The sequence below is a fragment of the Eretmochelys imbricata genome, chromosome 10 (genome assembly GCF_965152235.1).
Source record: "Eretmochelys imbricata isolate rEreImb1 chromosome 10, rEreImb1.hap1, whole genome shotgun sequence".
Classification (NCBI taxonomy): Eukaryota; Metazoa; Chordata; order Testudines; family Cheloniidae; genus Eretmochelys; species Eretmochelys imbricata.
The window spans coordinates 60,761,079-60,773,997 of record NC_135581.1 but is presented as its reverse complement, the minus strand read 5'-3'; the positions used below and the strand labels follow the sequence as shown (position 1 = coordinate 60,773,997).

Genomic DNA, 12,919 nt, shown 5'->3' with positions numbered 1-12,919 from the left:
TCTTTTACTTTCTTTGTTGGGCCTGTCCTGTAGTAGGTGACTTCTGGGTACCTTTCTGGCTCTGCCGATCTGTTTTTTCACTTTCCCAGGTGGGTATTGTAGTTTTAAGAATGCTTGATAGAGATCCTGTAGGTGTTTGTCTCTGTCTGAGGGATTGGAGCAAATGCAGTTGTATCTGAGGTTTTGGCGGTAGACAATGGATCGTGTGATGTCATCTGGATGGAAGCTGGAGGCATGTAGGTAAGTATAGCGGTCAGTAGGTTTCTGGTATAGGGTGGTGTTTATGTGACCATCACTTATTTGCACTGTAGTGTCCAGGAAGTGGATCTCTTATGTGGACTGGTCCAGGCTGAGGCTGATGGTGGGGTGGAAATTGTTGAAATCCGGGTGGAATTCCTCAAGGGCCTCCTTCCCATGGGTCCAGATGATGAAGATGTCATCAATGTAGCACAAGTAGAGTAGGGGCACTAGGGGACGAGAGCTGAGGAAGCGTTGTTCTAAGTCAGCCATAAAAATGTTGGCATACTGTGGGGCCACGCGGGTACCCATAGCAGTACTGCTGACTTGAAGGTATAAATTGTCCTGAAATCTGAAATAGTTGTGCATGAGGACAAAGTCACAAAGTTCAGACACCAGGTTTGCTGTGACATTGTAGACAATAACCATGGAAACTCACAATGCCAATTTTACAGAGTAGAATAAGACTGGAAGACTAGAAAGCAATCCTAATCCTCCACTGGAGCTCTAGCTATTCTTTAAATTTGTCACCATATCCAATCCAAGGATTCCCACCATAAATTACACCTTTCTGCCAAACAGTGTCTTAGTACTACACTTGGACAGATTTCTACCACACCAAACATGCTGTCAAAAGAAATTTGTTTCTGTAGTTGCACTGTAAACCCTAGTTTTGAGGTGTAACTACATGAACATAAAAACCCCACACATTTAACTATTTTTGAGTTATATACATTTTAAGAGGGATTAAAAGAACACTTAAGTGTTTTGTTTGAGAGGGGGGAAATCCACACAAAAACTGTAATGTGGACAATAACAACTATCCCCAAAGATACAAATTGTAAATTTTAAGCACTGCATTAATCAGTTTTATTTTAGATATTGCTATATAAACATCAGGTCTTACCTAGAGACTTTTATCAGATAATTTACTTCTCTCAATGCCTTACCTATGTTTTTCTTTTTTAGCAATACTTTCATGCTGGAGGAAATGGGCTGAAAAAGAATTTCTTGGAGAAGAGCCTAGATCTACAGTCTCTGAGATATGCTCTTAGCCTTTATACGCAAACTACTGATGCCTTGATAAAGAAATTTATAGCGACTCAGACTTCTCAAAGTAAGTGACTTGTTCAGTGGGGCTGGAAATGTAGCAAAGATGATTTTAATATTTTAAACACATATTTTGCTATCGATAGATGCTAATTATAACTGTCAAAACATATTATGAAGTTTTAATGATTATGGTCTTAAGGCAGCACTTCATGTTAAGTATCTTACTCACCAAACAGTCCAAGTAATTTCAGTTTGTCTATTCAGAGTAAAGCACTGTTCCGTGCAAGTCACGCTGGCAGAATCTGCCCATGTTAATATAAGCCATGTTTATGCAATGGTAATAAAAATTCAATCTCAACAATAAGTAAACCCAGGTGGTTAATAGATTCTATGGTACATACATATCTAGCTAGGCAAACAATACAAGGAGCTGTATACACTCAAGCAATCTTGTAATGATCACTTGTGATCTTGTGACCTGGTAATATGCATAGTGAGATTACACTATGGGCCAAGTCCTCAGCTGGTATACATCAGCAAGTCAGTGCAGGTAACTCATTTACACTAGCTGAAGCTCTGACCCTAAAGTTATGCATACACATTGACAAAGCTAGGTATTCAATCTTGACTCGTGTGGGTAAGTGCTTACTCACATGCATAGTCCTATTGAAATCAGTGTCATCAAAGATGTCTGTGGATCACTACAAGAATTGTAATGTGGCTAAAGAACTGGCTAAAGAGAAGGCACCTTCTGTTCTCCTTGCAGGGAGGAGGGTGTTATGAGTTACATGGTAGAAATGGTGTAACCCTGCACGGGAAATTACAAGAAGGTTTCCAGTCATCAGAGGGGTATGGTTTTGGAACAGCCTCCCAGTAAGAGTTGTGGGAGCAAACAACTTAATTAGCTTTCAGAGAGAGCTGGAGAAACTTGTAGGTGCAATTGGATGATGGGGTTGCTTGTGATGGGGGGAGGTGGGGACTTACTTTCAGTTTGTTTTATGTTCCTGAAAGCTCATGCTTCAGGGCATCAGCCAGCTCCCTGTAGGGGTGAGGCAGGGATTCCCCATTATGTATCCTGGAGGAGATGGTCTCTTTCCTCTGAAGCATCAGAGATGGCCATGGCTAGGTACTGAACACAGGATGGGGAAGGGACAGTGCTCTGAGATGGCAGCAGGTACTTGGCTGGCTGGTTCTTGCTCACATGCTCAAGGTCTAACTGATTGCCCTGTGTGAGGTCAGGAAGGAATTTTCTGCCAGGTCCGACCAGCAGTGACTTTGGAGGGGGGTTGCCTTCCTCTGCAATGGGTGTGTGAGGGTCAGTTGCCAGGATATCTATTTCACTTCATTTCCCTTCCATTGCAGGGGCCTCAGGCAGTGGTGCACCTCAGTTCTCCCTCATCTCTGTCTGTGGCACATGATAGTCTAGGCTCCTGTGGGCTGTAATACTTTGGTTTCACTTTGGTGGTTGGGTTTAATGTGTGGATCCTGGAGGCCTGTGATATATAGGAAATTAAACCACATCATCTGGTGGTCCCTTCTGACCTTAAACTCTGAGTGCTCACCAGCAGAAGTAAAGGCTACACAACTTAGCCCATAGTGCAATGGTTCTGAAACTTCTGTACTGGTGTACCCTTTTCACATAGCAAGCCTCTGAGTGTGACCCCCCCCTTATAAATATATTAAAAAGTGTTTTAAATTTAACACCATTATAAATGCTGGAGGCAAAGCGGAGTTTGGGGTGGAGGTTGACAGCTCGTGACCCCCATGTAATAACCTTGTGACCCCCTGAGGGGTCCCAACCCCCAGTTTGGGAACCCCTGCCATTGTGTATACTATTACTGGGGGGAGGGACCCAATACATCCTATTTTGGCAGCTATAGAGATTCACAACGCTAAGAGCTAAGGATTAAACGCCTCTCAAATAGGGTCTGCTACATACTATTTTCTATGAACCTGAGAATAACAAAGGGTTGCTCTTGCACATAACCTAGTGATTTCACAGTCTGACACACGTGCTGACTTTTCCATAGAGTGCACGCTTCAGCCCTGACTAGTAAGTACCCTACTATCCCCGTTCCTGGCCTCCCCTGAGAAGAGCAGTCGTCTACTGAAAGGGATCTACCACCATTTGCAAGACGCCTCAACCAAAACCTTGGACCTGGGCAATTTCAGATCCAGAGGTAAAGAGCGTGGGCAGGGCCTGCCTCTGTCTTTGGCCCAAATGGGCTCCCACTGAAAACAATGGGAATTTATGATTGACTTACACAGGAGCAGGGCAAGGCTTACACGTGGTTCCCCATTTTTATGTAGGTTTTTCTGCCACGTCCACCACCCGTAATAGCTGGGTGGCTTTCAGAGAGAAAGGCATTTTTTTCTTTCCCTTGTGATGATTTTTAACCATGACAAGCTAAAATCATGTCAGATCATTTTTAAACATCTCCATGTCAAATCTCTAATATTGACAGTCAGAGAACAGCGTAAGAGTTTAGGCATGTTATGAGCTAGGTTACACTGCTCTAGCACTTTATTTTACACTGCTACAGGAGTATAAAGTGACCTTAGTGTAAATTAAAATCACTCCCTCTCTGTTTAAGGTATGGTTCTATCCAGTGAAGAGTAACAAGTACTTGAGAGGTTTCAGAGTACCAGCGTGTTAGTCTGTATTCGCAAAAAGAAAAGGAGTATTAGTGGCACCTTAGAGACTAACCAATTTATTTGAGCATAAGCATCCGATGAAGTGAGCTGTAGCTCACGAAAGCTTATGCTCAAATAAACTGGTTAGTCTCTAAGGTGCCACTAGTACTCCTGTTCTTTTTGCAAGTACTTGAGAGGACATTTTCAAACAATGAAAGAGCTCCACAAGAGTTCCTGCTACTTTCAAAGGCTGCTATCGCCTATTAGGAATTGACAATCCATTGTACTGAAAGCTATAAAACATACATTAAAATTCCATACGACAGAGTTACTTCTGCAAACTGAAAATCAGTGCTAGATTTCACCAGATGTGAGGGGCCTTTTAACAATGGCTCTGTCCATCACTTACTGTCTTTGAGCAGAAATACAATTTGCTGATCTATAATTATTATCTTGCTCCATCTCATGAGGGTAAGAAGAGTTTTAGTTGAACATTAACCTGGAAGGTAATTACTTTTACTTTTGAAGTGCAATTTTTACTTACAATTTAAAAACCTGGCACGCAACATGAATTTTGCAACTTGCGCTCAAGATTCATTGTAAGGCATGATTTTCTTGAGCAGCTACTCCATTACATTAAGGGTCTTCATTAATAATTCATGCCTCAGAAAAATGCTTACAACTCTCATATATAAGGAAGATATTTTCCCCTCTCATAAGATAATACAATGTAGATTTAGGCAGAAGATGAGTAATTACTAATTCTAATATACGCTTTGTTTTTCCCTAAGTTATAATGAAAATGTGCATGAGAGAGAAAATGACACAGGTTGTAGTTATTAAATAAATATCATTTACAGTTTTCAAGCCACAAACCTGAAGGGCCTGATTTTCATGAACAGAAGCTTGAGGTCTGTGTGCATTGCTGTGCACACATTAGTTCGCCTGTAGTTGCACACTTTTGTTAGCATAAGTTCCACCAGGGGATAAGGGCTAGGGTAATATATCGCCTAACGTTTTACTGTTGATGTCCCACTTACTTAAGAAAGCAGGGACTCATTTATTCTCATTCCTGGTCTCTCCCAACTGTGGCTGTGCTGCTGGCATGCAGTTATAATGAATGTTTATGCAAATCAGGAATTTGCATTCAGAAATAATTAGATAACTAAGCAATTAGGATAATACATGTGCAAATGAAGACAAATGTGCACACAAATTGTATGAGCAATAGGGTTCTACTTTTTAAAATATCAACCTCCAGTTTTGTAATTTATGCTCTATATTATTTTCTTTACTAATAAATGAATGAGCAGCTACTTGTAAATTTAGTGATGACATCAGTTGTTTTAATTGAAATTGATTTATTTTTTTTAAGCTCACTCTTGCTGATAAAATCTGGTTTTCCCTTATAAAATTTGAGACTTACCCTTTTAGTGATTTTTATTACCTTGGTCATTCTTACTTAAAGTGACAGTGTAGGTTCCAAATATAGTAAAAAAAAAATCCACATTAAAAAACAAATTGTTTGTATCTAATCTTTTGCAAAATCATTTTCAATGGAGCAGATCAACCTCTGCAAACTTTTTCATACTAAAAGTTACAAATTGTCCAAACACACAATAAGAATGCAGAATAGATTTTTCAGGATTAAATTTCAAGTATATAGAGACATAAAGACCTATAAAATTACTCATATTTGCAAAATATACACAGATTTTATAAAAAATCTTAAACTTAACATGATTTTACTGGTTTCAGAGTAGAAGCCGTGTTAGTCTGTATTCGCAAAAAGAAAAGGAGTACTTGTGGACCTTAGAGACTAACCAATTTATTTGAGCACAAGCTTTCGTGAGCTACAGCTCACTTCATCGGATGCATTCAGTGGAAAATACAGTGAGGAGATTTATATACACACAGAACATGAAAAAATTGGTGTTTATCATGCACAGTGTAAGGAGAGTGATCACTTAAGATGAGCTATTACCAGCAGGAGAGTGGGGGAGGGGGAGAAAACCTTTTGTAGTGATAATCAAGGTGGGCCATTTCCAGCAGTTAACAAGAACGTCTGAGGAAGGGGGGGGGGGGAATAGGGGGAAATAGTTTTACTTTGTGTAATGACTCAATCACTCCCAGTCTCTATTCAAGCCTAAGTTAATTGTATCCAATTTGCAAATTAATTCCAATTCAGCAGTCTCTCGTTGGAGTCTGGTTTTGGAGTTTTTTGTTGAAGAATAGCCACTTTTAGGTCAGCAATCGAGTGACCAGAGAGATTGAAGTGTTCTCCGACTGGTTTATGAATGTTAAAATTCTTGACATCAGATTTGTGTCCATTTATTCTTTTACGTAGAGACTGTCCAGTTTGACCAATGTACGTGGCAGAGGGGCATTGCTGGCACATGATGGCATATATCACATTGGTAGATGTGCAGGTGAACATCTGATAGTGTGGCTGATGTGATTAGGCCCTGTGATGGTGTCCCCTGAATAGATATGTGGGCACAGTTGGCAATGGGCTTTGTTGCAAGGATAGGTTCCTGGGTTAGTGGTTCTGTTGTGTGGTTGCTGGTAAGTATTTGCTTCAGGTTGGGGGGCTGTCTGTAGGCAAGGACTGGCATGTCTCCCAAGATTTGTGAGAGTGATGGGTCGTCCTTCAGGATAGGTTGTCGATCCTTGACTGTATGTTCAATGAGAAACCTGACCTGCCTGTGAATTCTAAAGATTGATAGAAATGAGAAGCAACTGTATGTCTCAATAACAGAACCTTACATTTTGTCTGTTTTCTCTTGGCTCTTGTCTGCAAATAGATTATAAAATTCACTCACTTGATCCTTATTTGTAATTATTTGCCAATTTCTTCAGCAAATGAGTCCTGGTCTTCAAATTGTTCAAGCTACAATTTGCAAAGTAACTTATGAGCCTGAGCCAAAGCTTAACTGAAGAGAGCAAGAAAACATAAAAAATAATTGTATTCATTATTACTCTCAGAAATACGTTACTACATAGCTGCACTCCTGATTGTGACATTATAACCATGTGATCCAGGCAGCATGACGGAGACAGTCACATCACTTGCAAAACGTGCTTTCAGGGACAGCAGTGCCACCTGACTGCTATTCAGTGGAGAGGTCAAATAGTGCTAATACTCATCCCTGGTTCTACCTCCATGTTTGAGGGAAGGTGACTGTTCAAATTAGAGATGTGGAAGTCCTCTCTTGCCATGATCATTTAAGTTTCAGACCCTGTTTAAACTCTGGATCTCACTTCCCTCTGTTCAACTCTTAATCCTTGACACCAATGCCTAGTCAACCCTTTTTCCAGCTTCAGACTTCCAGACTCCTCCTTGTAGCAGATCTCCAGAGTGTCTCCAAAGCGTGTTCCTTTCTCCTTCTCTGACACAGGAGAGGAAAGCTTTTGAGCCAAGATTCTCAGCTGCTGCAGAAGTTCCATGGATGAAGAGGGGCACTGCAGGGAAAATTCTTCATCGATGTTGAGTGGTGTTCTGCTCCCCATGCCCAGATCTGCTTATAGAGCCTGGGTTAAAGGAGTATTTTTCCCTTAGTCTTCTCTTTTTTTTTTTTTTTTTTTTTGCTTTAATGTTGGTTTATATACAAACTGCGTGTTTGTTAGTCAGATGCTGTCACTGTTTACAATGAGCAGGTCAGACAGCAGTGAAACCCTCTTTCTACTGAGAGAAATAAAGGTGCAGGCTTGGGAATGGCTTTTGGCATTTCATTGTTAGATTAACTCAACACATTAGAGAGAAGGAGTCAGACACTGCAGCCAGCATTTTTCCCCCCATCTCTAGTTACAGTGCAGTACGTCTACAGTTTCCTCTAGAGACCTTGCAGAGTCAAAATGAGTGAGACAAGGGCAGAGAAGGCTGGCACTATGTACTCATTTGCCATTTAGATAAATAGGAAAATGAAGGGCTCTCAAAGCTGTACAAGCTGTTGTTTCATAGGCACAATCAGTTTAAATGTCATTTTAATTAAAAAACAATTGGATACAGCCAGACCAGAGCTATCTTTTCTTCCCTGTTTCTTCATTTTAAAAGGCTTAGACTGTTCCTACATGCACATGTTACAGTGTTAGAACTATTCCAGCTCGGTGACTGTGGTACAGTCCCCACAGCATGGATACAGATCCACCAGTATGAAAGGGCTTATACAGGTACAGCTTATTCCCTGACAGGATGGGAAATAAGCTATATCTTTACATCTGTATAAAACCGTATTGATACAGGGGCTGTACTGCTATAACACTATCAGTAAAACAAAATCACACCAGTCCAAAATCTGGTTGAAAGCGGGTTTTTTAGAATGTTCCTACTTAGTCGTTCTGCCTACAGCTTTAAATATCATTTTTAAGGTGTCATGGTGCTGGGAAATCTTTGGTAAAACATGGCAAGGGGCATTTGGCTCACTCTAATTACCCCTAGGGACAGATCCTGTGACTTCAGCAGGAGCAGTATCTGCTTGTCTAAGGTCAGAACACGGCCCACTTAATATGCACTTTGTAACATCAGAGAGAAAAATTATCACAAAACTAAAAGTGAATAAAAATCAGACATGTTTTTTAGAAGCCAACAGTTTAAGGGGAAATTCTGCCCATTTACCATAATTAGTTTAGAATGATGCTGGAGGAACTGAAGGCAGAATTTTGTTCTATTTACATTTTGCCTAAATTTCATAATACCCACATCAGAAAGATTTATTTATTCCAGTTCATTGATGCCTATTGTATCAGTGTTGAATAGTGATGATTTCCTGAATTGGAGCCTTAATTTTGCCCTCTTCGGTATACCATTAACAGTCTAGATTGTGCAATGAAACCAAGTGAAAGTTACAGAGGTAACCTTAATTCTAGCAGTTCCTAACTTTCTGAGTGCTTGACTTAATGGGAGGCAACATTAACATTTTAATAGGTTTTTATATAATAAATATGTAAAGGCTAATCGGTTTTGTGATTTATTTGAAATAACAATCAAGGAAAAAATGTAATTGAGTACAGGCACTTTAAAAGTAAATTATGACAGAGTCAAGACAGATAAAGTTAATAAACTGTACCATAAATTTATGATGGATTTTCTACTTCAAGGCTCTGCAGCACACCAGGATTGTTTTCCCAACAGACAAGTGCTTAAGCAATAATTAAATGACGGAATGATGTGCATAAACCAGCTGTGTTTTTAAACAAAGGCCAATTTTATGTGTTTTACAATTTTACCACTAAAATGGTGGTGGATACTGTAAGTTCAATTCGTTGGTTCACTAGGCATATTGCTAACAAGTCTACAAGCCCAGCAGTGTAAGTGAATGCTAAGCCAAGAATCCTGGCTGCAATATCATACTGTAACTAGTGGACAGGATCAAAATGTTCACACAGAATGGACATGCCAAACTCAGCGTGAACACAAGCTTTAATACTATTTTTCTGTTTCATACAAGGGGACAGGGAAGTTCTTTTTGACCATGCCGCTGTACTGTCCCAGCCTTGCCCCTTTTCCCACCAGCTTGGAAGCTGAATGCTATTGGAGTTGTCATTTCTGCTTTAAAATATGTAGGAAAATATCCAGCCTATGTTTATATGCTGGTAGGGGCAAAGGTACTTTTCTTAAGACACTCAGCAATACAAATACTGGGATTTTATTTCAAGTAGAAAACGTACAAGCATTTAAGCTGTTTATTTCAACCCACGCATTTGAAACTAGTTGAGCAATATTCTCTTTTGCAAAAACAAAACAAAAAACACCATTGCATTTAATTCTGGTAATCAATTGTTTGAGACATGTAAAGTCACTTTCACTGGTAGTAAGCAATACACTGGAATTTTACAGACAAGTAATTATAAGCTGATAATGAAAGTTAGTTTTACTTTTAGTGCCAGGCTGAAATTCAACGCTTAACCTGAGAATGTTTAAGTTACTTTACATTTCCATACAGCAGCATATAGGAATATTATTCCTCTGGAACACAAGCCTCTCTTTATCTTTAATCAACCATATATTAGAGTTCAAAGCTGTTAGCAGCTGTAATAGTGCTGTCAAACAGGCTGATTTTAGCATTCTTTAGAAGTGTAAATTCATCTAGAAAAAAACCTAACATTTGAAAAATATTGAACGTAGTTTAAAAATCCAGATTTTAAGACCAGAGTGGCCACAGCCTTGCATCTTGTGTAACCATTTCCATTTGTGCAAATCAGAATCCTGTAGTATATTACAATCCCTTTACCAAAGTGCAAGTCCATGGAAATTAAGACCCCATATAGTCACAAAGGTCCCAATTTTGTTCCCTTTTCTTTTGTCTTGAGTAGGAAAAGTGGGCAAGTTTAGGTTGGGCTTAGCTAATACATGCTTCTGTGGGAGCCTAGGCTACACACTTGATCAGCTAAATCAAGCGAGAAGGTGTTACCCTGCATCTATAGCAGAAAAAAGATAGAGAGTTTAGGTTCAAGCTTGACTCGCATGTTATAGCTGAAGTTAACCTAAACTCTAGCACTTTTCCTAGTCAAGATAAAGCCTTTGAAATCAAAGGCCAAATTGGCTAGGTCAGTTGAAAATCTAGCTTATGATTGATCTAGTGTACTACCTCTATAACAATTTTGCATATTTCATTCTGTCTTCTGACCCTTTCCATAATAATCAGTAATTACATTACAGTGGATGCTATTAAAATGTAAACTTTGTCAAATTGATCACAGTATTTCCACTATTCCCCACTCAGAGAATTCTGCCCTAAGTTAACAGCAGCATAAATCCAGCATACCCCCATTAAAAATCAGTGGAGTTTTTCTTTATTTAAATTGGTAAACAGAGCATATGTACCTCCATGAAAACAGAATACACCAGATACAATGACAAAGATAAATACCACGGTAAAATGTAGTTGAGCTTTTTTATATTTCAAAAATGTCTAGCATCAATATGGAGCTTTAACATGCTATACTATTCCAGGGCTGGGCTGGCAGCAGGCTGTAGCCTAAGCCTCCCAGCAAAGGCAGCCAGCAGATATGCCGAGTCAATAAACTCTAGCCCTTTGGGCAGGGCAGCTGTGTCCCAGCCCAGGGCCTTAACAGTGGCGGCGTGGTCTGCCAGTGGGTTGGCAGGGATCCAGCCACAACACGCCCACTTAGACGCGGTCAGCCCTGTAGCCGGCCTGTCGTTGGCTGCCCCGGGCCACTTCCTACCTCCCCAGGGTTTGCACCCATCCTCAGGCTCCTCGGGATACACAGCCAACAGTAGTCCCTGTAACTCCTCTTCTGGGTCCATCTCCTCTGGGGGCAGGGTGCAGCTGAGCACAGGTTCAGCTCCCAGGTGCTGCCACAGGGCAGAGGCATCTGTCTCCTCTGCTGGCTCTCGCCCAACTAAGCTGCAGATCCTTCCTTTTATACTTCCTGCCCCCACCCTGGTACTTCCGGTGAGGGGGACCGGGTGGGTTCGGCTCCACCCACCAATGCGAGTGTAGTGCTCCTTCACTCTCCAGTCTGGAGGGAGGCCACTCTGCCACACTACACACACATACACCCCTCAAGTTCGTCTCCAAGGACCCGGAGATGGCAACGTCCCATTCCCCCAACCAAGAGAAGAAGTCCACATTGGTATGGTCTTTAGCTGCTTGGTCACGTACTGTGAAGGCGTAGGGCTGCAGGGCCAGATACCAGCACATTAGTCGGGGGTTCATTTCCTTAACAGTCTTCAGCCACTTCAGGGGGGCATAGTCGGTCACCAGTACAAAGGGAGCCCCTAGATGATAGTATCTCAGGGCGTCCATGGTCCACTTGACCATCAGAGCTTCCTTCTCGACAACTGAATAGTTCCGTTCTCGGGGGGAACAACTTGTGGCTGATATATAATATGTGGTTCTCATCTCCATTTACTTCCTGGGAGAGGACAGCTCCCAGACTCACCGCCAATGCATCGGTCTGTAACAGAAATTCCTGATTAAGAGCACAAGCTCTCAGCACAGGTGGTCTTTGAGGGTTTGGAAGACCTGTCTGCATGCATTGGTCCAACACACACGTCAGGGGCTGTCCTTCTTCAGGAGCTCTGTCAGCGGTGCTGCAATTGAGGCAAAGTCAGGGACAAAGCAGCGATAGTAGCCTGCTAGCCTAAGAAATTGTCGCACCTCTTTGTGGTAGGGGTTGAGTAGCCTGCAGTGCCTGGACCTTCCCTACCAGGGGTTGTACTTGGCCTCGCCCAAGGGTGTACCCCAAATAGGTGGTTTCCTGCCAGCCAATTTTACACTTCTTGGGATTAACAATCAGGCCAACATCACGTAAGGCTTTGAGGACGGCAGCCACCTGGTTGAGATGGTCTTCCCAGTGGCTGCTATAAATCACCACGTCATCGAGGTAAGCTGTGGTGTAGGCACTGTGGGGCTGTAGGACCCAGTCCATCAGATGCTGGAAGGTAGTCAGGGCCCATGGAAACCAAAAGACATCCAGGTAAATTGGTACAATCCAGTTGGGTGGCAAAGGCGATCTTCTCCCAGGAACTCGGGTCCAGGGGAATTTGGCGGTACCCCTTTGTGAGATCCAGAGTACTGATGTATTGGGCATCACCTAGGTGGTCTAGTAGCTCATCGATCCATAGCATTGGGTATGCATCGAATTTCAAGATGTTTTTGACTCTCCAAAAATCAATGCAGAACCTAAGGGTCCCATCCGGCTTTGGGACCAGGACGATGGGGCTGCGCCAGTTGCTTTGTGACTTCTCGATTATGCTGAGCTCCAGCATGGTCTGGACCTCCTTCTCCACTACTTCATGGGTGTGGCGTGGCAACAGCCTCACGGTCTCTCAGATGACTTTTCCTAGGTTCATCAATATCCTATGTTGAACGAGCATGGTTTGCCCTGGCCTCGCCATGAAGGTTTTAGGGAAGGACTTCCAACAGGCTTCTAGACTGCCTCAGTTGTTCCTTGATCAGCTGTGGCTCCTCTGAGTTGGTGGGGCTAGGAGGTTCGGGTCCGAGGTCTGGCTCTGGGGGGTGGGGGTGGA

General features: G+C 41.9%; 1 protein-coding gene across 2 annotated transcripts in view; it reads left to right on the top strand.

Annotated features, from left to right (window-relative positions):
- Positions 1 to 12,919, top strand: part of UNC13C (unc-13 homolog C) — a 387,958-nt gene that overhangs the window by 354,308 nt on the left and 20,731 nt on the right. For both annotated transcript variants that reach the window (XM_077828069.1, XM_077828068.1), the window contains one exon: positions 1,207 to 1,354. In XM_077828069.1, coding sequence (XP_077684195.1) covers positions 1,207 to 1,354 — 148 coding nt within the window. The remainder of the gene's footprint in view (positions 1 to 1,206; positions 1,355 to 12,919) is intronic.